Source organism: Danio aesculapii, chromosome 3 (genome assembly GCF_903798145.1).
Source record: "Danio aesculapii chromosome 3, fDanAes4.1, whole genome shotgun sequence".
In the NCBI taxonomy this organism is placed as follows: Eukaryota; Metazoa; Chordata; class Actinopteri; order Cypriniformes; family Danionidae; genus Danio; species Danio aesculapii.
The window spans coordinates 33,821,552-33,847,707 of NC_079437.1; the positions used below are offsets into that span (position 1 = coordinate 33,821,552).

The 26,156-nt window shown below is 35.9% G+C and overlaps 1 protein-coding gene across 2 annotated transcripts in view; it reads right to left on the reverse strand.

Annotated features, from left to right (window-relative positions):
* The window catches only part of septin9a (septin 9a), a 132,181-nt gene that overhangs the window by 100,990 nt on the left and 5,035 nt on the right, over nt 1-26,156 (reverse strand). Inside the window, exon 2 of one of the 2 annotated variants that reach the window (XM_056453789.1) lies at nt 16,301-16,378. In XM_056453789.1, coding sequence (XP_056309764.1) covers nt 16,301-16,378 — 78 coding nt within the window. Of the gene's footprint in view, nt 1-4,759; nt 4,895-16,300; nt 16,379-26,156 lie in introns of those variants that run through there. The other variant, XM_056453791.1, reaches the window with a different exon arrangement.

Consider the following 26,156-nt stretch of genomic DNA (forward strand, 5'->3'; position numbering starts at 1 on the left):
ATCAAATTTGATTCACAATAGACGTGGATTCACATCATGGGCAGGGCTACTGTCTGTCCAATGACTCTAGATTCGTAGCTAAATGGCTAACATGGATTTTATTGAGATAGTAGCTGTACTTTATGTGCTTTAGGAAGGCTGAAAAACAGTGTACATTTGTCCACTAGATCCTTTCAGAGGTGCACCCAGCTCTGTGAGTTCATCAACTCCTCCAAAAACTGTAACTGATGATGGAGGCTTTCAGCTGTGCCCAGCCGAGCCCAGTTTGATGAGCTGTTTTCCAGTGTTGGCAAGAGGATGTTTCTAAGGTACACCAACAATAGGCAATATGTCATAATCACGCCCCTTCATTCATGCGAATCGCGACATTCACGCCACATCATTCACGCGAATCATGCCACGATTTGTCTATCCGTGTCTTTGCATAGACTTAATTAAATCACTCACGCTTAATGCTTCATCCGCGTCTGGTGTGAATCCGACATTAATCGGTCAGCAGTAGAGCAAAAAGGAACAGAAGATATCAACGGCATCATACCGCCCCATAGGTATCATTTTACAAACAAAATGCAGTCGGAATTAGCCCCGGGCACATATTTCATGGTTCCTAAAAATCTAGCCCTGAGCACATATTTCCAACAAGCTTGTGTTGAATTTTCAGAAGTGATAATCACATTTAATAACCAAATTAACTTCTTACATCAATTCTACAAACAAATAGGTTCACACATTTAGGTGACACATTTAATACACATTACAGATGTTTCTCTCTTCTGTATTTGCTTAATAATTATAATGAAGCTTGACTCATTCATGTTGCCAGATTTTGGTATAAAAACGCAGACCATAATAAACTTAGATAAATACAAATACTACACTAATAATATTAACCAAATATTGCTACCCACATCTGACCACTCCTATAAACTTTATTTATTAAACAACCAAGCCAAAAGACGATTCTAACAAGTGAAATTTGAGTAACTGCGGAGAAGTTAGCATTTAAAAACAAAAAGTATTGAAAAACCAAGAGTCAAAACACGTTTAGTGAGTCTAAATAACAGTAACCGTTTCTAGACAAGACTAGACCTGACATCATACCTCAAAAATATCAATCACCTCATCATATTTCACTGTTTGTTTGACTGGCTGTAACCTCTGTCATTTATCATGGTACCCAATGCTATTGTCTTCGGTTCTCATGCGTACTACTATTAGCTTTAATGAGTAGAATGTCAACTGTGTGAGGCATGATAAAATCTCCAAAGCAAAGCAGTATGGTAAAGTCTTTGCCTTTTTTTAATAGCTTTAAGGAGGTGGCTCATGTATTCAAGACATCATTTATTGCTAAATACTGTGAGAACGCTGTTTTATGGTTAGCCGGGCAACTGCAAATAGTGCTTTCAATTTTTATCCTAACACATTGTGGTCAATGTGGACATGTTTTTCATTTGACACAACTGAAAACAAGACTGATGTCTGAAGGATCAAAAGTGCAGCATGGAAAATCTGTTTCACTATGCCAATCATTCACCCACATGATCATGAAAAAATCTGACAAGACCTAAGACAATGTGACGTATGAAACCTAGTGGAATTAAAAACATCTACTCAGACTAAGGTTCATTCCTACATAATATCTCTTACTCACAACCACTTCCTGTTTTCTGTCTCTCTTTCTCTGTCCATCCATCCACACAGCCCTGATTCAGTGCTATAAAAGAGCTTGTTCATTCAGCTCTGCTTACACCACTCACTAGCTTTCCACTAACAAAAGAGGACTATGGCATTGCCATCACCGTATCCTCTATTCTTTCTGTAAAGTCTATTATATGTCCAGCGTGGTCCTATTGGTAGTTATTTATGCATAATGTTTACACATACTGTGCTTCTTGCTTGTCATGCCCAATATAGACGGTATTGACACAGGTGAAGCGAATACGGCTGATCATCTCCTGACAAGGCCACATATTAAAGTGTGGGTAACAACCACACAGTTTTCAGTATTGATATGAAAGTAACTTAGGGTTCTATTTTAACGATCTAGGCGCAAAGTCTGAAGTGCATGGCGCAAAGCATTAAGGGTGTGTCCGAATCCACTTTTGCTATTTTAAGGACAGAAAAATACGCTCTGCACCTTGGGGCATGGTCTAACAGGGTCGTGCTTATTCTCTTAATAAGTTCTGGGTGTGTTTTAAGCATGAAGTGCATTAAACCAATCAGAGTCCCATCTCTCATTCCCTTTAAGAGTCAGTTGCGTCACGCCATGGTGCATTTGCTGTTTGCATGACGGACTTCGTAACATCTCGGAAAAACCGAACGCTTCACTAGCGAGAAAACATTTAAACGAACAATGTGCGCGAGGACATACTGCATTCAGCCTGTTTACTTTCTCTTTCTTTTTTACTTTACTCTTTACTCCTTTACTTTCATAGATAAGGAAACTGTGTTGTACACACTCCACTGAAGACATCCATTAGCCTACATATTTAATTTAGCTTGTTAAGCGCAAAGATTTTTTCAAAACTATTTCTAAACTCAGTTCTAATTTCCAGCAAACGAATAAATGAACAATAATAACGAAGTGTAGTCAATATATAAACAAACATCCTATTCTTATGCCCCACATAGTAACGAATACATCTCCAAAACCCGACAGGTGAACAAATCTAAATTTGTTTTTTTTAAACAAATATAAATATGCATATAATTAATAATACTGCGTGGTGCAAAACATGAACATTTGTATTGCGCTGGTCTGAAAATAGCAACAAATCAGGCCAAAATCTTGCACCTTATTGCGCCAGGTGTATGATAGGGCCCTCAGTCTTTGTTCGACTTTAATTAGGGTCAACAGTGCTAGAGGAGGAACAAACTGCACAAACTGGTAGAACAGAGTGTCCAAGACTCATTGATGAAAGAGAACTGTTGAGACTACACTATTAAATGTATCAAATCTTGTGCAGTTGAGCAACTATGAGATGTTCTGGACCAACAATTTTAATCCACAGCAGCTCTACCTTGAAACTACGTACAGGAATTCGCAGCTCACAGCTTGCCAGATTGATGCTTTTTGGTAGCATGCACCAGCATATTACATGTAGGTTATAATTGGCAATACTAGGTAATAAGAGTTGGTGATAATGCTGTTCAGGATTTTAAAATATTTTTATATTAATTTTATAATATGTACAATAAAGAAGGTTTATAATATAAGAAAGAAAGAAAGAAAGAAAGAAAGAAAGAAAGAAAGAAAGAAAGAAAGAAAGAAAGAAAGAAAGAACGAATAATTTTAAATTAAAATATTATATAGATTAACCCAAGTCTCCTTTTTGAAAGAATCTGTTTTATGAAGTTTGCCATTGTAGGGCACAAAACAAGTCAAACAAGAACAAAAGGAAATGCTTACATTCTGATTCTTGACAATAAATTTGAACAATTTAAAGTTTAGGCTTAGTAAAATAACAGCACCCTTGAAAACGAGTTTAATCGTTCAAAACTAAGTGCAATTTATATAAAATGAAATTCAAATTCCTATAAAAAACCAAGAGGCTTCATAAACATCTGCATGCCAAGCTGTAAACTTTCTTCACAACGAGGCACTAATTAGTCACTCTCCAGAACCTTCACTCTCTCTGCTCCTCTCCGCCAGCATCCATCTGATCTGCTGAGACATCACATTATTCAAAAAGCAGCTGAAGGCACACCTCTTTCACATGCACACACCACGCCACAACATTAAACCATGGCTCATACACACACTCAGAACACTTCCAGTTCTCCTGTGCTCTAGCTTGTTTCCCAGGCTAACTTTCTAACAAGTCTGGCTTTGTAAAGTACATTGCTGGCTCTGTAACAAATTGCTTAGTTCCTCGATTGTAAACTTTCATTGTGGATAAAAGCATCTGCCAGATGAATGGATGCATTTGAATGCTTTTAATAGATCAATAATATACATATTTATGTCTACGCAAAATATGATACGTCTGCTAAAACCATATTTAACCTGCAAAGCCCAGCTAATGAGATCACATTGATTTGTTGCATATTTCTTCCCAAGTTCTGGGAAAATGTATTTTAGATGCACCTGGACTGAAGGCTAACTATCTCAGAAGTGATCTGAGACCTGTGAGATCATAAGGGTCATTCCTCGTGTATTTTTCCTGGCACTGGTTCTCGTTCAGGGCACCAGGTGTGTCAAATCTGATAAAGCATAAAGGCCGTTATTATATACTGTATCAACTTTTTTTTTCATACAGCTGAAGTGCAGCGCTGTTCTTTTCTCTCCTTCTGAAACTCTCAGAGTCTCTGACACATTTACAAAAAGCCTGTGTGCTGACAGTGCAGAGCACACCACAGCACTGATACAGAGTGTTTCATCCAAACACACAGCTCTCTTTATTGGCTCTTCACACAGCCTGATGAGCGGGTTCCCTCTTCCACTCAAACCCTATGGAAAATCCAGCCTTGTCAACGGAAAATCTTACAAACGCACACACTCTGCAGCACCAACGCCACCAGGGACAAAAGTAGTACCGCGTAAAAGCTTTGTCTGGTGGACAAAGTCAAAAGAGAAGCCACATGAATACATTTGATGCAGTTTTATCCACATTTTAAGTAATCTACTTCATCCGACTCAAGCCACATATTCTAGTTAAAGTAACAAACCTAAAAACACGGCCATGGAAATGCTACAGTGCTAAGGAAAAGGGTGGAAAAACAATCTTCAAGTCTACTTCGGAAGTGTCCGGGTACTTACCTGCGATTTTGTCCCCCTCCATGGCTAAGTGCACACCCTCCTCTGCCACATGTAGCCTGTCTCTCCTCCAACCTTTTTTTGTCTGACTTCCTCTTTCTCTCTCCCAGCGCTCCTACACTTTCTCCTCCTTATTTGCTTTCCCTCCCTCCCTCTCTCTGTCTCCCTCCAACTCTACCCCAATCTTTTTGTTTTAATGTCTTCTGTGTGCCGTAATAATGAGCGGATGCAGAATTACGGCATGCCCATGTGCTGATCATATGTAGCATTCATGCTCTTTTGCTTTTATTGTCCTCTCTTTAGAGTCCGTCTTTCTCGAAGTCTCCCTCTCACACTGAGGCAGCATTGTGTGCGAGATGGAAACCCAAGGCCATGTGATATGAGCGTTTCGTCCCAAAATATCTTCTCTCGATGACTTGAGGAATCCTGGACTGCCCTCTGATTTTCTTCAGGGCTCTGGTGAGTCACGAGCGAAGGGTCGAGGAGATAGACGTGACCGACATCACACCCTGTGATCGAAAACAAACATCTGAACACTGAGTCAGACCGTAGACAAACATTTTCATACGCTGCCTGCCGCTCCTAATTTCAAGTACGGCCAAGACACACAACGCAGATTCCTTCGCTTTGCTTTGTGTTGCTCAACAAGAGCAAATGCAGACCTTCAGCTGAAAGCGCTTGGAGTCAGGATGATGTGTCTTTGTTCAGGAAGTGGGAACGACCTTTGACTTTTTCTTCTGGGGGGGTGGTAGGGTCGTCTGGCGAGCAGACATCTGGAGACGAGCCTAAAAACTTGTGCAGAAATACAAAGGCCCAGATCTGTCACCTCAGACTCAAACTTCTGTAGAATTAAAAAAATATATAGAGGTTGTACTTTAATGTATTATTTATTTTGTTTAATATATAGTTTGTTTAATAATTATATATTAACATATCGTAAACCCTGCGAAAGGTGTGTATGGCGTGATTTGTTGCCATTTTCAGACCAGCGCAACACACTGTTTAAATAGTAAATACATTTGCACCACTTTTTGGACTCATGGGTGTTCAGGTCTAAAAAGGAGGTGTGTTAAAGCACATTGTTGGTGAGTTGGTGCTATTTTGAGGAACTGAAATAGACTGCGCAATTGACCAGCTGAAAGCTGGTCTAAAGTCCAGCGCAAAGCACATTAGTTGTGCGCCTATGCAGGTCCAAAACACATACACATTGCTTAAATGTACAGCAATACACAAATATCTTTACAAATGAAAAATAAAGTAATAAAATGTTACAAAAATTATTATTTTCATCATAAATATAAAAACCACTGTCTCCATGCCTTCATCTCAGGGGGCTTTTTTCAGATTATCTATGACAATTTGCATTTGTATAATGTTATTATTATAAGCAGTATTATTTATTATATGCATATTTATATTTGTTTTAATAAAAACAAAGTTTAGATTTGTCCCCCTGTCTGGTTTTGGAGACGTTTGCGTCACTATATGTGGCATAAGATAAGGACGTGTCTTTGGATATAACTCCTATTACCACACTTTGTTATTATTGTTCATTTATTCATTTGCTGGAAATTAAAACTGAATTTAGAAATAGTTTTGAAACAAATCTTTGCGCTTAACAAACCAAATTAAATATGTAGGCTAATGGATGTCTTCAGTGGAGTGCGTACAACACTGTTTCCTTATCCACAAAAGTAAAGGAGTAAAGTAAAGAGTAGAAGTAAAGTAAAGAGAAAATAAAGAGGCCGAATGGAGGAGGCTCATTCTTTATCCAGATGGCTGTTAAATTGTTTTCTTGCTAGTGAAGCATTGAGTTTTTCCACTTACAAAGTCTGCCATGTAAATAGTGAATGCGACTCTTAAAGGGAATGTGAGATGAGACTCTAATTGGTTTAATGCACCTTATGCTCAAAACACACCCCTAACTCATTCAGAAAAAAAGCACAACCCTGTTAGACCAAGCTAAATAGAGCTCATAGAGCTCTTCACTGAGGTTAACAATTTCAGTAACTTTGAGCAAAGAGGGTTAGGGAAAATGTCTTTGTTGTTTAAACTTTTACTTAAAATATTCACAAAAAACAGAAGATATTCAAGTTTTTGAATGAGAGTTTTTTTTCATGAAACCCTTCTAAACACTTCCAATTGACTGGAATTTCTTCATAAATGTCCTCAATGTGGAAATGGACATTTTCAGTGTTTCTGCTATTTTCCTGTAACCAGACCACTTCCCATTTTGTAATGCAAAACAGTTTGTTGCAAATCACAACTAGGCTTTTTGATCCATTGTGACTTTGGTCTCTGTGTTACCTAATATTTATACCCCGAGAAACAGAAAGCCATGGTTGAACAATTTCCTGTTCCTATAGTCACCCAGACATTGCGACAACACGCAAAATATAAATTAGTACATACTTCAAAAATGATTCGCTTATGTGAATCTATAGGAGTGCTAATTGAGCTGTGTTTGCGTTGAGATTTTAAACGAAAGATCAAAGGTTAAACAATAAAGGCATTTCTTCGCAGTCTTCTTTGCTTGTACTGTATTTACAAGCAGTTCAAGTATAAGTGGAGCATACTATATTCAATAAAAATACTCAAAGAAATGCATATAGAAAACAAAGCAATCAATTTAGTTGGCTGTTATCATGTGCGTAAAGCCTTGTGCTTAGTAAAGTTGTGATTTGTAAAGCATTTCCTCCACAGGCCTTTTAACACAAACAAACAAAAGAGTTCATCAGACACACAGCCTTAAACTCCCAAACACATGACATCTCATAGACATCAAAGGGAGGTTGTGTGTCACAGTCTTTAATTGCTTTGCTAACAGTGACATGCATAAGTGGTCATACATGAGCTAAAATAATCTACCAACTGCAATGCACTGAGCAGAAGTGTTCACTGTACTTCATTAGCTGAGTTTTTCATGCGTCTCCTTCCAAATTTCAAAGACTGGCTCAGAAACAGGTCAGATTTATAGTGGCCTTGGGTCTTGGGTAATTAATTATTTTTTCCAAATGTATCCAAGTAGACCCAACAGTTATAACATGTAATGAAGTTGAAGATGAAAAAAAAGAAGATTTGACCTTTCAGAATTTCACTAGGAATTTGAGCATTAGTAGTGAGCCCATTATTGAAAAACACACACACAGAGAAAGGGAACGAAGTTTGTAAGATCATGCAGAATCCAACTGTATTGATATGAGATCCATCAGGAAAAAGCCTCTCCCTGTGTACAGAAGCACTTAATGGGAAATGAGGTAAGTAGTGCATTAGCAAATTCATTATTTAGGCTATTGATGCATATGAAGACTTGGGTTGTTGACTTGTTGTCTCATTGCCTTACCAGGCAGCAGCTCCGAAGTCAGCATTTCTGCATAAAGGGATACTGTATGATTTCAGACAGACTTCAGAGACATCATAAAGATTCAATCACGTAGAACATAAAGAGAAAGTTGGAGATGACTAAGGGGATATTTACTTACTCCAATACTAACTTTATGCTAGAAATGCAATCAAAATGGAAAATGTTGGTCAAAAACATACGTTTATTCACATTTGACTTCCATCCAAGCAGCACTTCATGACAAGTAGCTAGGTGTCACTGCAGCCTGGAGACCTCCAAGTGGGAGAGACTTATGCCACAAGTAGGTGGTACACAATAATAAAACACAACAGGTTACTCTGAGGTTGAGTTCAGGTTTGTGGTAGCTGTAGACATTAATAAAACATAACAGGTTACTGTGAGGTTGGGTTTAGGGTTGGGGTAGGTGTAGACGTTAATAAAACACAAAAGGTTTTTGTGAGGTTGGGTTTGGGTTTGAGGTAGGTCTAGACGCTAACAAAACACAACTGGTTACTCTGAGGTTGGGTTTATGTTTTGGGTAGGTGTAGAGATTCAGACATTCCATATGGCTGTATGCAACGTGCGTACCCACCATGAGAGGACGCAAATTAATGCAGCTTATTTATTTATTAATTGTTCCATAATTTAAATGGATTAATGGATTATTAAGCAGTATACACGTTGATATATTGACAAGGCAAAAAAAATGAAAATAAATAAAGGTGTGTGTTTGTGTGTTTTAAAGTGTGTATGTATTTGCATGGTGGGCGATAGGTAAAGAAATCTATTGGCTTTAGTTTTGCTGGCAGTTTTTTCACACACTAAAAATTACAGTTCAGATAGATGTAGTTTAAAACAAGATTCAAAATGAGTAAACGCTCTTTAAAACAGCTAAACTTAGATGTTATTCGATATTCTTGTTTATGTAGTAGATAACTAAATTGAAGATGCAAATTTTACCAAATGAAATTCATTTCAAAAAGATTTTTTTCCCCCAAAAAAATAAGAATTATATTTTTGTTTGTGCCGTCCACAACTTGGTGGTGCGAGTGATGATTTGTTTCGTTTAGTGGAAAATAAGGATTTAATTAATGCTTCACTGTAACTGTTGTATCACAAACCTCAGTCATTTATTTGCAAATATTTTAATATGTCATAATTTTAAAAATTACATCTTGTGCATCTGATTTTTCCTTGATGCTGATGTGCTTTCCTCTTCTCTGTCTCACTTGCAGCACATAAGCAACCCTGGCATGAAAATATACATTTAGATTTCAAAGAAAACATCTTAATATTAAAAAGGATACATAAGTTTGATCCTATCAATGCTGTAACAAATGCCCTCAAATAATGTAGCCTTTGACAGCAAGCATCAGTGTTTCTTGAGATTAAAATAAGAATAAGGGATGATGGGGAGGGGCAGTGTAGGTTATGTGCGTCCCTTGAAATAAAATCTTACAGACACCCCGTAGACAATAATAAAACATAACAGGTTACTGTGAGGTTGGGTTAAGGGTTCATAAAACACAATAGGTTGGACCTTGTGCCGTGTACAAGACATTAAATAAATGAAAACTCCAGGAGGTTTACATAGCCCACTTGGAGCTCAAGTCCCACCTACTTATATCCTTCTGCTGTATCATTAGCTCAGGTGTGGGAATTGGAATATTTTGGGATATTAATTATAATATTATATTAAAATATTGATGGCGAAGAAGGGGATATGTATTCTGCCTTTGCAATTTGATCAGAAGATGGAACCTCTCAAAACAGGAAGTGAAGCACTGTTCTTGCCTTGGAATTTTTAACACCATTCTGCTTTAATTTTTTATTGCACTATCATGTCAGGTAATAATACAAAGTAATAACAAGCAAATAAATAAATGAAAGTAGTTGAGCAGTGATATTTTGAGCAGTAGACAGCAAGATATTCTGCCTTACTGAATGAAGGGCTGCAGGCTGCATACACCTCAATTAAAAAAAAGAGACTATGCAAACTTTTCTTGAGGTGTACCTGCATTTAAATAACAACAATAAAGAATATATATATATATATATATATATATATATATATATATATATATATATATATATATATATATATATATATATATATATATATATATATATATATAAATCTTCAGTTATAGTCATAGCACCACTTGCTGGCTGGAGAAAGTTTGACACATATCAGTGACTTTGTTGTGTTCTTTTTATATTTATAATATGTTTAAAAGTTGGGAAGTATGGAAAAACACCATTAAAAAAAGAAAGTAGTGGTTTCCAAATTTACTTTGACTTGTATTTTATTGCAGACAATATGAACACAAAATACTTCAAGTTTTGTCTGGTCAGCTTCATTTCATTTGTTAATGTACATCCTTTCCTGTCAGTCAGACCTGCGACACATTCCAAAAAAGTTGGGAAAGGAGCAAATTTATGGCTAGTAATCAGGTAACTTTTAGGTAAATAACGGCACTTTAAATAAACGGCCTTATTAACAGCGATGCCTTTTTCAGTAACAAGTAATCAAATTACTCAGTTACTAACTCAGTTATTATTTATGAGAAGTATCTAGTAACTATAATTAATTACTCTTTTAAAGGAACGTGCCCAACACTGTACTGCACCAAAAGGAAGCCCTATGTTAACGGTGTCTTGAAGTGCCATCGACTTCTACAGGTAGTCTACTGTGGTCAAATGAATCAGTGTTTCAGGTATTTTTTGGGAGAAACAAACACTGTGTGCTCTGGACCAAAGAAGAAAAGCCAGAAGTCCAAAAGCCAGAGTCTGTCATGGTATTGGCTTGTGTCAGTGCCTTTGGCAAAGTTAACTTACACTTTTGTGATGGCACCATAAATGCTGAAAAGTACATAGAGATTTTGGGGCACAGTATGTTGCCTTCTTTCCCAGGGGCCCTATGCATATTTCAACAAGACAATGCAAAACCACATTCTGATTACAAAGATTACAAAGTCCTGGCTGCGGAGGAGGAGGATACAGGTAATTGACTGGCCTGCCTGTAGTCCCAACCTATCTCCAATAGGCAATGTGTGGCGCATTTTGAAGCACAAAATGGTACAATAAAAGACCCTGTACTGTTGCCTACCTTATAACTTGTTTGCAGGAAGAATGGGATAAAATTACAACTGAAACACTTCATCACTTGGTGTCTTCAGTCTCTAAATGTCTTTTAAGGGTTTAATTGAAAAGGAATGGCAACATTTCAAAGTGATATGCTTAACTGTTCCAACCCTTTTTTTTAAATGTGTTGCAAGAACCAAAATTGCAATACGTGTTTATTTTAACAAAAAAAACAAAAAAAAAACAAGACAAAATAAAAAACATGAGGAAAAAACATGATAAATAATGTTTGTTGTATTGTCTGCAATGCAATACAAGTCAAAGTAAATTTAGAAATCCCTATTTTCTTTTTTATATACGTTTTCCATTCTGTCCCAACTTTTTCTGATTTGGGGTTGTATTATTATTATTATTATTATTATTATTATTGTTGTTGTTGTTGTTGTTGTTGTTGTTATTATCATTATTATTATTATTATTATTATTATTATTATTGTTGTTGTTGTTATTATTATTATTATTATTATTATTATTATTATTATTATTATTATTATTATTATTATTATTATTATTATTATTATTATTATTATTATTATTATTATTATTGCATACTCTGTTTTAGTTTAACTCTACAGCAGGTGGTGGTTCAGGTTTACCTGTCTGATAATACATGATAACAGAGTGTAGGATTAAACATAACACTAGAATAAAAAAAAAGTTTAGCTTTAATTACCTTCTGAATCTCTGAATCTGGACACACACACAGTCACACACACAGAAATATCTTCAGTTTTATGCAGTGATTCAGACTGTGGTGCTGTTTAGTCTAACATAAGGCAGGATGTTCTCTCTAACCAACAACATGTCATGGTTGTTTAATGCATAACAAAGATAGACCATGTTGACATTTTACACAACATTATACAGTGAGAAAAAAATGAGCATTTCACACTTTTGAAATGTAGGTCTGACAGTGAAATGAACAATAGCTAAATTAAAACAACAACATATTTATTTATATTTTTACAGTAATACTCATGCCTCTTCTCTTAAAAGCCTCTCTTTTTTGTTGTTTTCTGCCAGGCTGACACATAAGCACGCAGAGGAGTAAAAAAAAAAACATGAACACGTCTGTAACCACACAAAACCTGACACGCACAGTTTGGGGAAATTTTATGTAAGATCAAATCTGAGGTTTAAATGAATGTAAGAGTGCTTGGACGGCACACAAACAAACATTCGTTTTAATTAGCATTCTTTGTCCCGTGTGCGTCATTCATGAGCATGTGTTTATGTGTATGTTTTGTTTGTGAAGTTTGTCTGGCAGATCACTGGATCTTCAACCAGCGCCCATATGCAGACGTGCTGACATTGCAAAAGCCGCCTGCGCTTCCCGCTGCGAGAGGATGCTTCAGTGGTGAGATATCACAAACAAACACATATGCTTCAGTAGGTGTGTGTGCTCACACAACCACATATGTGCAAATGCACACACATCCACAGATACAATACATCGGAAATCAATTGACCCATCCATTGTGAAAGAAGGCTTCCAGAAACAGATGTAAAACAACTGCGCTGCTCTTTGTGGTTGCTCTCTTGCTTAACATATTTGTAACCTTTTTGCACAGAAAACCACCCAAGCACACAGGTGCTGAAACCGCTGCCCTCTGTGACATTAACACATAGCTAAAACTAAACCACTTTACAAAAAACAGTGTATTAGTATAATAAATGTTCTTAAAAACTGAAATGATTCTTACAGTACATTTACAGCGAAAACCCAATAAGTTAAGGTAACTCAAACCATTTGAGGAAACTGATTGCATCAAACCATTTAAGTTCAAAAACTAATCCTAATGAGCACTGTGAACTTAATCCATTTGAGTAAACGAAGCAATTTGAGCACAGTAAAACCCAATAAATGAAGAGAACTCAAACCAACTGAGTACTGTAAAACTCAATAAGATAAGGCAACTCAAACCGTTTGAGGAAACCGATTACTACAAACCCTTTGAGTTAAAAAAAAACTGATCTATGTGAGTACTGTGAACTTACTCCATTTAAGTTAAAGTAATCAGGTATTTAATTAACTAATTACCTTTAACACTGAGTTCAAAACTCTTTTCAAATGAGTAGATTTAACTTTCAGTACATTTTGAGTTAACTACACTCATCTCATTTGATAAAGTTGACTGTTTTACAGCGTATCTAAAACTTAAAAACGGGTCAGAGAAACTTGTAATCTCACCATCATGATTTTCTCACAAGATCTTGTTTGCTTTATGAAAATATATTGTGATGCATATAGAAAAAACATTAATTATTTTATGTTTAGCATTTAGTTAAATACCAGAGTCCATTTATTATCAATTTGGAGCTTATGATCAATTTAAACCAATATTGATTTCTTTACTGCTCTGAAGTTTAAATCTTTATATTGTGAAGTCTACAAAATTATTTCACATCTAAAAACATTGAGACATTGTATTTTCCACTCAGTGACAAAGTGTTTTTTTACAAATGCCAAGCATAAACGTGGGTGATGAGTGTCGAATGCCTTGCGAGTCTTGACAGCTATCCATTTACTGTAGTTTATCTCCAAGCACTTTGTGAACAGCTGTGTTGGAAAGTTACAATCAACGTCAATCGTAATTCTTAGCCTATGAGCAATGCAGCACACTTTTTAATCAATCCATCCAAATATACTTTAATTTGTATGCCTTCTGTTCAGAAAACTAAATAAAAAGCTATAGTTTTTTTATATATAGATATAAAATACTGCTTCTACTACTATTACTGGTAGTAGTAAAATAAGTATTAAAGTTATATATATATATATATATATATATATATATATATATATATATATATATATATATATATATATATATATATATATATATATATATATGTTTTATATGATACTGCTATATAGTACTTATAATACTAACATACTAACATCAGCAATCATGAACAGCTTGGCTTTTTACTGTCTTTGAGTATCTCTAGAAGTTTTGTTTTTTAAAATTTTAATGTCTTTGCTTTCCAATCTGAGCTATATTTATCCTTGTTGAAAACCTGCATCTAACCTACCTAACCTGGATCTTTTCTTTTTTTTTTTCTTGGAATTGTTCGTCCATAGTTTCATGTTGCATAATCCGCCCAGGATGGCATTTGCCTAATTAGGTTACTTCTGTACAGTTTGATTAAACACACAGCTTTGACATCATCATCGCCAGCAGAGGACCCTGCTCCTTATAACATCTGATATATATTAATTTCGCTATACATCATGCATTTTAGGATACATTTTATTTTGATGCCCCCCTTTAGTTTTTCTGTTGACTGTAAACAATTACAGATCAACTAACTCAAGTATTGGTGTATGGTAAGGTTATGTTAATGTTTAATAGAATCAGTTGATAGATACAACTATAGTTGTATCTATAAAGTTAACTGTAAGTTAATCTGTAAAACTATCAAGTAACTAACAGTCAAGAAAACGTCTAAAGATCATTGTAAAAAAATGTTCCATACAATTCCTTTATGTTGTCAGAAATCAGTTAACTTTTTACAATTAAGTGGATTGAACATAAAACAAATAAGTGTTCCCCAAAAAACCTTAAGAATTGTGTTAATTCAACTCATTTTAAATAAAAAGTTTAAACAAGGAACACTGTAAAAAATGCAGGGTTCCATACAATTCATTCATGTTGCCCTAAACTGATTAAGTTCCCTTAACACTTTGAACAAATTTATGTGGATTGAACATAAAAATAATTAGGTTGTCCCAATGAAATATCAAGAGTTGTGTTGTTTCAGCTCATTTTAAATAAGAAGTTTGAACAAGCAAAAATATATAATTTGAGTGAATGTACATGATGGTTCGACTATATTTTATCATTTGTACTTAAAGGGACAGTTCAACTGAAAATTCTGTCATCATTTACTCACCGTCCACTTGTTCTTAAACATGTTAAACTCTGTTTATGCGATAATGACGTAGCTAAAAACTGAAAATGTTTTGTCATGCATTTTGAAAAAAGTTTCACATCTACACAAAGTCTTTAACATAATCTGCATTTATACAATTTCTGCAAAAATGTCCAAAAACTTTGTATTATGTATGTATGTTAAGCCGATGTTCTGTCAATTTGTCCTACCTTGTCAGACTGTCCCATTTAAAAAGTAGGTAGCACATTTTGACAACGCAATATGCTACTTATCAGATTTTGCTACCAGTGTAAATTTTAATGTGGAGTAGTGTGATATGAAACTGTAATATCGCCCTAACCTACCTAACCTCTAACCCCAACCTCAGAACCATTCAAACATAGTGTCTGTAGCATAATCTGCTTGGTAAGATAAAATGTCAGGACACCTGTATTTACTAATGTCATCTTTTTAGTAAACAGTACCTGTAGGAATTTGCCATTGGTGGCTTGGTGCTCTTTCTATGTATACTTTGACAAGCGTAATAAAAAGTGTCTCCGCTTGTTTTTAATGTGAAGAAAATCCACATATTGCTAATGGGAAATCCACACTGTTAGGAAACACCTGACCAGCAACACTACCATATGCTCCACCAATGTTGTGTATGTTTGTTTGCACTTGTCTTTAATCAACATATCACTAAACAGTTACCAATACATGCATATGATGCGATCATTCTATCTGACTTTCATTTTCCGATGTTTACATGGACACAGTAACAGTGGCTTTTCAAAAAACGTCTACTTTGAAACCCGTTTTCAAATTTCAAATGCATTTTCAGTCGTAAAAATTACATTGTCATGTGAACAAACAGGTAAAATACATAAAAAGTGTCCAAATTATGGCTGAAAATGTCATGAAATCTGTCTTTTTCTTCCAGAAGAGAATGTTGTAATGCTAGCCATTGACTTGTATAGTATTTTGTTTCCTACTATGGATGTCACTGGCTGCTGGTTTCCACCATTCTTTAAAAGATCTTGTGGTTAAAGTTTAATTTTTAGGTGAACTATCCTCTTAATACAGTTTTTTTCCTCTCCTGTGCAAGAACCTACCAGATCAGACCGTTTTAGTTGAACCACAGATCTATAGTGTAACTTAATAGCATTAGCAATAGCACTTACCAGCACCGCTAGCAGTAGGACTCGTTGGTTCTCCTCTCTCTGGCCTCCGCAGCCTGCCGCTGGTAGACCTTGCGATGCCTGTCAGCACAGAAGACATAATAGAAACACGATTGAAAATGATCTGCTTAGAAGGATGGATACAGAGGAACATTCAAAGGACACAGTGTCCAGAAAAAAAATCAAGCAGAGGAAAGCAGATGTGCTGGGAATCAACATCAGAGCCATTAAGATCTGCCCACTCAATTATGGGCTGCATGTGTGTGTAAAATCAAGTCAGATGGGACACAAACAGGGACAGATCAAACACTGCTGTTTTGTTTCGTTTTTTCAGATGTGTGCTGGTACTAAAAGACTTCAGATCACCTGAGGGAGTTGAAGGATCAGACGATGTACAAGAAATTATGATTCAGTTTGGGGTTTTGGTGAGTGATTGTTTGTGACTTATGTGAGACATACAGAGATGACTTTAAAGGTCAAAGTTAAGGCCAACCAAAGTCCCCTGTTTGCATGGGTTTGGATGGAAATGAGGTTATAGTGTGTGCTGCTATGAGAGCCGTGCTACTGGAAAGTGTGTTAATAAATGAGAAAACAACAACCACATATGGAAAGCTTAGGGGAAAATGTCAATGATGTTTAACCTAAAATAAAAAAAACAAGAATAAAAAATTAGATTTAGAACCATTTTTAAACATATTTACATGAAATGTAAGTAAATTTTACTTTAGAAATTTCATAATGAAATATACATATACATATGTTATTTTTTGTAATAAATGCTAACCGTGACGCGGTGGCACGGTGGGTAGCGCTCTTGTCTCACAGCAAGAAGGTCATTGGTTTGAGCCTTGGCTCATTCAGTTGGCATTTCTGTGTGGAGTTTGCATGTTCTTCCCGCGTTTGCGTGGGTTACCTCCGGGTGAACTCATTGTCATGTTCAAGAAACCAGTCTGAGATGCACACTATTTGACATGGTGCATTATCCTGCTGGAAGCCATCAGAAGATGGGTACACTGTGGTCATAAAGGGATGGAGATGGTCAGCAACAATACTCAGGTAGGCTGTGACGTTGACACGATGCTAAATACTAATGGGCCCAAAGTGTGCCAAGAAAATATCCCCCACACCATTACACCACCACCACTAACCTGAACCGTTGATACAAGGCAGGATGATCCATGCTTTCATGTTGTTGAAACCAAATTCTGACCCTAGCAATGCTGCAGCAGAAATTGAGACTCATCAGACCAGGCAACATTTTTCTAATCTTCTATAGTCCAATTTTGGTTAGCCTGCATGAATTGTAGCCTCTGTTATCTGTTCTTAGTCTTCTTGCTGCTTTAACCCATCCGGTTGGGTGTGTTGTGCGTTCAGAGATGCTCTTCTGCATACCTCGGTTGTAACGAGTGGTTATTTGAGTTGCTATTGCCTTTCTATCAGCTCAAACCAGTCTGGCCGTTCTCCTCTGACCTCTGGCATCAACAAGGCATTTGTGCCCACAGAACTGCCGCTCACTGGATACTTTCTCTTTTCGATTCTATGTAAACCCTAGAGATGGTTGTGCATGAAAATCCCAGTAGATCAACAGTTTCTGAAATACTTAGACCAGCCCGTCTGGCAATAACAACCACGCTACATTCAAAGTCAGTTAAAGCACCTTTCTTCCCCATTCTGATGCTCGGTTTGAACTGCAGCAGATCGTCTTGACCATGTCTACATGCCTAAATGCATTGAGTTGCTGCCATGTGATTGGCTGATTAGAAATTTGCGTTAACGAGCAGTTAGACAGATGTGCCTAATAAAGTGGCCAGTGAGTTTGTAAGTTACGTAATATGTATTAAATTAATCGACCCAGGTTGCTGTGAGCACGTCAGTGCTATATGTTAGCGCACATTACCACTAGGCTGTTGGCGCAGACACATTATAACTTTTGGTGCTAAATGTCTGCTAAATGTATAAATGTCAAATAGATAAAAATTTCAGATGAAGTGAAATGTAAGTTTCATGTTTTTTGCTGAACGGCTATTTTCATAAAAATCATCCAAAACTGCAGCAACTTCACATTTTCAAGAATGTTACGTAACAGTACATTTAAAATTTGATTGAGAAATAACACACTTTAAAAACAAAGTTTAAGATGGAACAAAGAAAAACCATAAACAATCACAGATTTTTGACATGTGATAGGTTTTGAAGCATCCGGCGTCAGTTTCCTCTGAATCAGTCTCCAAGAAATGCATCACTATCAACGCACATTCTTTTAGGTCAGATTTTTATGCTGATAGGCCTACAGAGCGACAAAGAAACAGCGAAGACGTGCTGAAAGTGTGAATTTCCTGTTTAACATAGGAAACATGAAACAGCTCTACTTTAGTCCGTACAAGCATAACAATTACTGCGTTTCACAGCAGGTGACAAGGCATTAATTTGTTTCCATTCAGATGTGCAGGTTTATTCATCGTTTCTGGCAAACCGTTTGCCAGATACTCTTTCCTGAAACTCTGTGCTGAGTCAGTTCACTATTCATGCTGATAAATCGGGCTCTTAAATGTTCTGGCACCAATAAAACATCAACAGGCATGTCTGATAAGGTCTGATATCTAAAGCAGATTCACAAAATCTGTTGACACTTGTCAGCGGCATGCAACTCAGATTTAACAAAATCGCTCAACAATGAATGTATGGAAGCCATTAGCTCTTATAACGCAACACTTCTCATGCAAAACCAAAATGATTACAAAGTAGGCCACTTTGAAATAGCATTTCCCTCTTTCCACCACTATGTTGTTAGTTATGACTAGACAAGGCCACAGTAAACATTTCGTGCTTTGGTTAACCACGGATTTAGACCATCTAAGCTTTCCCCAGCTGTTCTTTTGCATATTAAACGCTCGCCTCGATGCTGTAATTAATTAATGATAATCCGTTAACTTGTTTTTTCACATTCAACAACAAAAATAACCGATGGTTTTTCCTGCCAAGCCCCATGATACTCTATTCAACATGTCTAAAGATAATAGTGTTGCAATAGGATATGAGCGTAATTACAGGAAATAATCACACAATGCAGATAAAGCAACTGGGTGACAGAAATAATGCTCCAGAAACACAGTGTATATCATGTAACGCCATCCATGTTCAATTAAAAAGTGCCTTCAGGTTCAAACATAACGCACGGTGACTGACAAGCTGACAAAGTGGATCCGTGTGTTATGAAGTGGCTGAAAATGCCCTCAGTTTTATTGACACGCTACAGAGATAAGCAAGGATGAGATCATTCGGGCTGTTTTCTGTGCAAATATGAGGGGTCCCGGCGAATAACATTGGGACATGACTGAACAGGCCAGCATTGCTCAAATGTTGGTTGCATCGCATGTAATGTGGTCTACTGCCGTCATGTTTTATTTTTATAAAAGCATAATTGAGTTTAACTATTTACTTTGCTACAGCAATGACTGTGATAATGATTGGCTGATGAGCGATTACAAGGGATAGTTCACCCAAAAATGACAATTCTGTCATCATTCAACTATCCTTCAGTTGTTTCAAACCTATATGAGTTCTGTTAAACACAAAAGATACTTTGAAGAATGCTGGAAACTGTAAACACTTACTTTTATGGTAGGAAATACAAATACTATGGAAGTCAATGGTTACAGTTTTCCAGCAGTCTTCAAAATATCTGCTGCTGGTTTGAATAAGTAAATGATGGAAGAATTTTCTTTTTTTAAACAATCCCTATAAGGTGTGTAATTCATATATATTAATAAAATTTGATCATTATTAAGCTGTTTAAACAATGAAGTATTGTTCTTACACATACTTGGGATTCGTAATATCAGATGTTGCATAATATAATCAAGGCTTTTGTCAATATTTGCAGAATAGTGGAAATAAACCAGAAAACGACATATAAATCATCAGGGCTGTGGAGTGTTGTGATAAACTTAATGTGTTGCAATGGAAACATTAAAGCGTTGTGTTTTAAATTAGTCACATTAATAATAAAAAAAAACACACGAGGGGTCAGCGGTTAATCATACTTTACATTTTTTGCTGTATTTATCTTCGATTGTAATGTGCATTAACCCTCTACCGCATGTATTATGATAAATATTTAAAAAATATTTGACTGTTTTTCTGTTCTTAAAATGGCTTAACTTGAAGTGCTGTAAAAAAAAATAGGAAAAATAAATTGTTTAAGGTACTTTATAAAATGTTGCCATATGGCAACAACGTCCAACAATGGATCTAACTTAGAAATTTCAAATTTAAAACTTTCCTTATAATTAATAATATAATTTAGTTGTTTGAAATGATTTATTGGTGTTGCAGTATTATAAGCTTCAACACATAACTTATAAATGACACCTTATACACACTTTCCAACAACTAATATTCCAACAGTTTTCATTTATTCCATTATTTTTGCTGAATATTATTGAAAACAATCATAATATTGTATTATCATGTATACAGCATGCAATAAATATAAATAGTGTCTCCAGTAAATATTATAACAAATAAATAACAAGTCTAGTATATCCAGATGCATCACAATAATGTAGCTACTTATGTAACTACTAATAATGTTTATATATTATACTATACTACGGCTGTCTTATCTGCCTCTGCGCTAACTAACCTGAACTCTCTCTATCAAATGTCCAATCTGCATCATTCTCATGGTCACTAAAACCCATCTCACCCTCACTTTCATCTCCAGTTCTGTCCTTTTCTTGTTTCACTGAGCATGGTGGTGCTCACTAATACACTGTTCCCTGTATTCATATCTATTCAAAAGTAGTATTGCCATTAATGCATTTTATCCATAATGCAAATGTCATTAACATACAGCTAATCAACATTATATTACTAGCATTCATGTTGTTATTGTTACAACTCAAAAGTTCACAGCTGACCTTGCTAGCTAGCTAACCTATTGCAATATTGCATGTTCCACTATTGCACAGTGTTGCTATTTGGCAACACACACATTTGATCGATTTACAAAAAACTAATTTGATTAAAAAAAAAAAGAGTTGTGAATATGTCATCATAACATACTGGAGGTGATGTTTCAGGTTTTTTGTGGATCTGACATAATTTGATCCTTTGTTTTTATTAACGTTTACATTTAGCAACTACTCACAATAAACGCCAGTCTGTCAGAAATCGCGCTACAGAAAAACAATGCATGTCCTGTGACTTAACCAAAGCACATCATTGGCTAAACTGAGGTCTTCTCTTTCCAACAAAAACAATTGTTTATGTTGATCTTAAAGAAACAGTGGCAGGTAAATTAATATAAATATTATTTTGCCATATGGTGACACCGTGCAGAGGGTTAAAATGCAGGTTTGATCAGAATATGTACCATATCCTTTAAATGTCTTTCTAGTTTGATCTTAACACTTTTTATTCAGTGAGGTAATAGAATTTGACTCAAATCAATATTTAGTATCTTTTCATTTTTACTTACTTTATGGGTAAATAAATATGTATCCTTTTGTAGTTATTTACCCTATGGGGAAGTAGATGTGTAATGAGAAAAAAATAATATCCTTGCAGTCCATTGTTTTCACAAAATGAAACCCTTAAGGGTGATGCAATGGGTGAAATTACCTATTAATATTAAATGAGTCTTTTTATTTGCACTCTTTCATCTTTCAATGAAAAAACTGGTAGTGATGACAGGGAGATGAACATCAGTAGATTTAAACAAATTTGTACAAAAGGTAATACAAGTGCACAATTTGTATTAAAAGTCCAACTTCTAACTTTGAGGAGTGTGTGTGTTACTGTTAGTCTCAATAAGGAATGGTAATTCTTAATGAACATTTAAATTACTTAATTTTATAGAACGCTCACTATTTTAAGGTGAACATTTTTTTCTCTTTTATTGCACGCCTATGACTCACTTAATATTTTATTACATAAACCACTATATAATATCAATTTAGTTAATCTTTAAGAGTTCACACTTAGCTATTGCTTTACATATTTTGCAGATTTGGCATGCTGTCCTGGGAGAGTACCCTGAGTTTGGAGATACTTGAGCCCAGGGCTTCTGTCCGGTCATGTAGCATGACAGGGGTACGAAACCAGGTCTTGAGAGCTCCTCCTGGGAAAAGGAGGAAAGGGGGAGATGGGTGGATGGGGGGTTTCTTCAAAAATGAAGATAAGGAAGGTAGGATGAATGGGTTTATTTTTTGGAGGCTAGAATTCATCTGATTAGACTAGCAATGATTATTCAAGGGAAGCTGCGACCAATCAGATCACGTGCTCCTCTCGAAATTAGTTTATAAATCTTCATTTTGACACAATCCACTTATTAAACAGAAACATGTGCTTACTTTGTAAGGTTTGTTTCCCAGAGCACTTTCATTCATTCATTTTCTTTTCGGCTTAGTTCCTTTATTAATCAGTGGTTGGCACAGCAGAGTGAACCGCCAACTTATCCAGCATATGTTTTTCCACAAAGGAAGCCCTTCCAGCTGCAACCCATCACATACACTCTCATTCACACACATACACTACGGACAATTTAGCTTACCCAATTTAGCGCATGTCTTTGGACTGTGGGGGAAATCGGAGCACCCGGAGAAAACCCACGCCAACACGGGGAGAACATGCAAACACACAGAAATGCCAACTGACCAAGCCGAGGCTCGAACCAGAAACCTTCTTGCTGTGAGGTTATCGTGCTACCCACTGTGCCACCGTGACGCCTCCCAGAGCACTTTAAAGAACTTTTTATAGAATGAAAATTTTCCACGAACGTTAATGATTTAGCATCGATACTAATAAACATCCATTATTTTTAAGAGTTTACCCAATTTAACCATATGCCACCTTAATAGCGACATAAACATTTTATAATAAAAAATTATAAAATTTACATAATTAAATTAAAAAGTTTAAATGCCAGACTCTGTCGGTGCCAATAGCCTAGTGGTTAAGTGCGCTGACATATAGCACCATGGTGCTCACGGCGACACAAATTTGATTCCCGGCTCGAGATTCTATTCTGACCCTTCCCTTCTCTCTGCTCCCAATGCTTTTCTGTCTGTCCTTCACTATCCTTGCCCAATAAATGGTAAAAAAACCCTAAAAATAATTATTAAAAATTACAAAATAAGACTCTGTTATGAGTAATTACACTGACTTAAAAGAAACCCAAAAACAGACACACAGACATGCTTTGAAACAACACAGTTTGTTTGAAAAATCCATTTTAAGAGTGTATAGTAAATACAGTGTGAGCAGCTTAGCGCAGAATAAACAGTGTCTTGTTGAGTGAGTCACTTGTGTAATGTTTAATCTAAGCGTTAAATCTTAAGTGTGTCTTTACTGTCTTAAATTCTTTGTTGATCCCACAGCTACTGTTAAAAGCAAACTAGAGGTTTATTCTACTCAAAAATGTAAACATTGTGTATCTGTGGCCCTATCAAAACCTCCCGATTATCCCAATTGTGTGAGGTTTGTTTAGGGCTCTGAGTTTAGCTGACCAATGGCAGACAGGGGGAGTGTTTTAAAAAAGAAATTATACAATCATTATTTTAGCATTATGTTGCCAATTTAACTACTATAGTCCCATTAAACACTTTAGCAGCTTTTTGGACAAACCTTATCTATGTTCCCTAATGTCTTGCATGCTCTCTCTGCATCTGCTGTCTAGTCTCAATTATTTGCTGTCTCAATTCCTAATGTCTGAAAGTTTAAAGTTGAAACTTGTTAAAATACAGTATAGTTTTAGTGGCCCACATTTCTGGCCATTTTTTATATTTATTTCATTGCCAGATGACAGAAACATAAGATTTATCAACCAAAGGTTGAATAAATAAGCTTTCCATTGATGTATACTTTGTTAGGACAGGGCAATACTTGGCCAACATTCAACTATTAAATCTGGAACCCTAAGAGTTCAGATTTGCAATACTACAATCTAAATATTGAGAAAATCACATGTAAAGCTGTCTAAATGAAGTGCTAAACAATACACATTATTAATTAAAAAATGAATTTTTACATAAAGTAAATTATATCATATGTTAAACTTTAGTTGATGTGTAATGTAGCTGTGTGAACATAGACAACATCTCTGAATGTAATACGCTCAAAGTTCAATGCAAAGGGAGACATTGGCTTTTACAGAGTTAGCTTAGCAAAACCTACAGTAAACGAAGTTTGGGGACTACAAAAAAAAATACATCCGGGCTAGTGAGATCACAAATGCTTCAGGTTACATGCATTCACTGTGCGCATACACCCTGTGCAGCAAATGGATGTGGCCAGAGGTGCTGTAATGTTATGGCAGAGAAAGCTAAACTGGCATCCAAACACTGCTTTTTCCACAGAGCTTCTTCTGTTTCTGTATTTGGGCTTCCAAAAGACACGACACAAAGAGAAAAGTCCCTACAGTTTAATTTCAATTATTTTTCAGAGAATTATAAAAAAAAAAAATATATATATATATATATATATAGCTAGCATTTGACAAAGGAGAACTTCCAGAATCTCTCCCAGTTCAGTGCTGGACTCGGCTAAAAACTCCTCAAAGAAAGAGCAGCTTCAACCATAACTGCAGAAGCTGTGGATTGTGAGCCACAACCTGTAAGTATATTTATTTGATCAATTTGATCTATGACATGCACATTGTCTAGTGTTAACAGTATGTTACAGCAAGGACGTAAACAAGGATGTAAACAATGGGAAATTCTGTTTGACACCGCTAACAATTTAGTTACAAATTCATATTTATCCGTCAAATCGATGTGAACAGCCACAATCTTCAGCAGCGCTACAAGTGTCTCTATGCGGCCGTATTATACAACTTAAATAACAAACTCGCGAAAGAAATGTGAACATTTCATATTACTTACACATGCTTATAACCTGAATATGACTATGTATATGAAAGACACTTGTCAGATGTTATTTTAGAGAGCAGTCATGCGGTTCAGCTGTGTCCTCTGTGTCATTTTCTGTCTAATTCAGGCTCAAACTGATACTGCTAACAGCAACTCTGATGGACAGTATTCAGTCCGCAAATCACAGCATATTATGTTAGCTGACCATTCAGAGCCTCTTGAGGCCGGGCCTTTCAAAGGAACTAGGAAATATGACAGTCGTTTTCATGTTAGCTGAGTAGCTGTACATACTCAAAGTAAGATATATGAATAAAATAATGTGATTTTCTACAAATGAAGCATGAGCACACATTGCTTTGCATCTTATAAACACAACCAAGCCCTAAAAATACACTTTGGACCGGCCCTTTAATATCTTCTTCAAACATGATGTTTACTTATTCTTATTCTAATGATTTTTGGCATAAAAAATGTAGAATTTTGTATGTTGGCTCAATACCCGTGTAGCATCTGTAAGTATGATATAATAACCTGAATATGCTAATTAATGATTTAGGTGCATTAACACAGCACTATACTTTCTGGAGGTTTTGTTACTTCACAATAAGCGCCTGAAATGGCTAAGTTCTGAAAATCAATGGCAGTTGTGTACAAATTTTAACTATATCAGGACTATATATGTGTGCAAACATCCCACACCACCACAAGTAAATCAATGTATGGGACACATGCAGTGTTGTGAATGACACCATAATTAGGGGATTGGTTAGCTTGCATGCTAATTCCAGTACTCACAAGGCTGCTGAAGCACCTCAGCTATCTATTTTAATCAAACAATTTATATGTAACTATTTTGTACTGCTAAGGTGCACTAATGGACGTTGTTGTGTGGTAAGTGGTGTGTGTGTGTGTGCGTTACAATATTTTCAATGTCTAAACTAGGTTTTGTAGTTTGTAGTTAAATAAGAACAAAGATCAATTAAAAT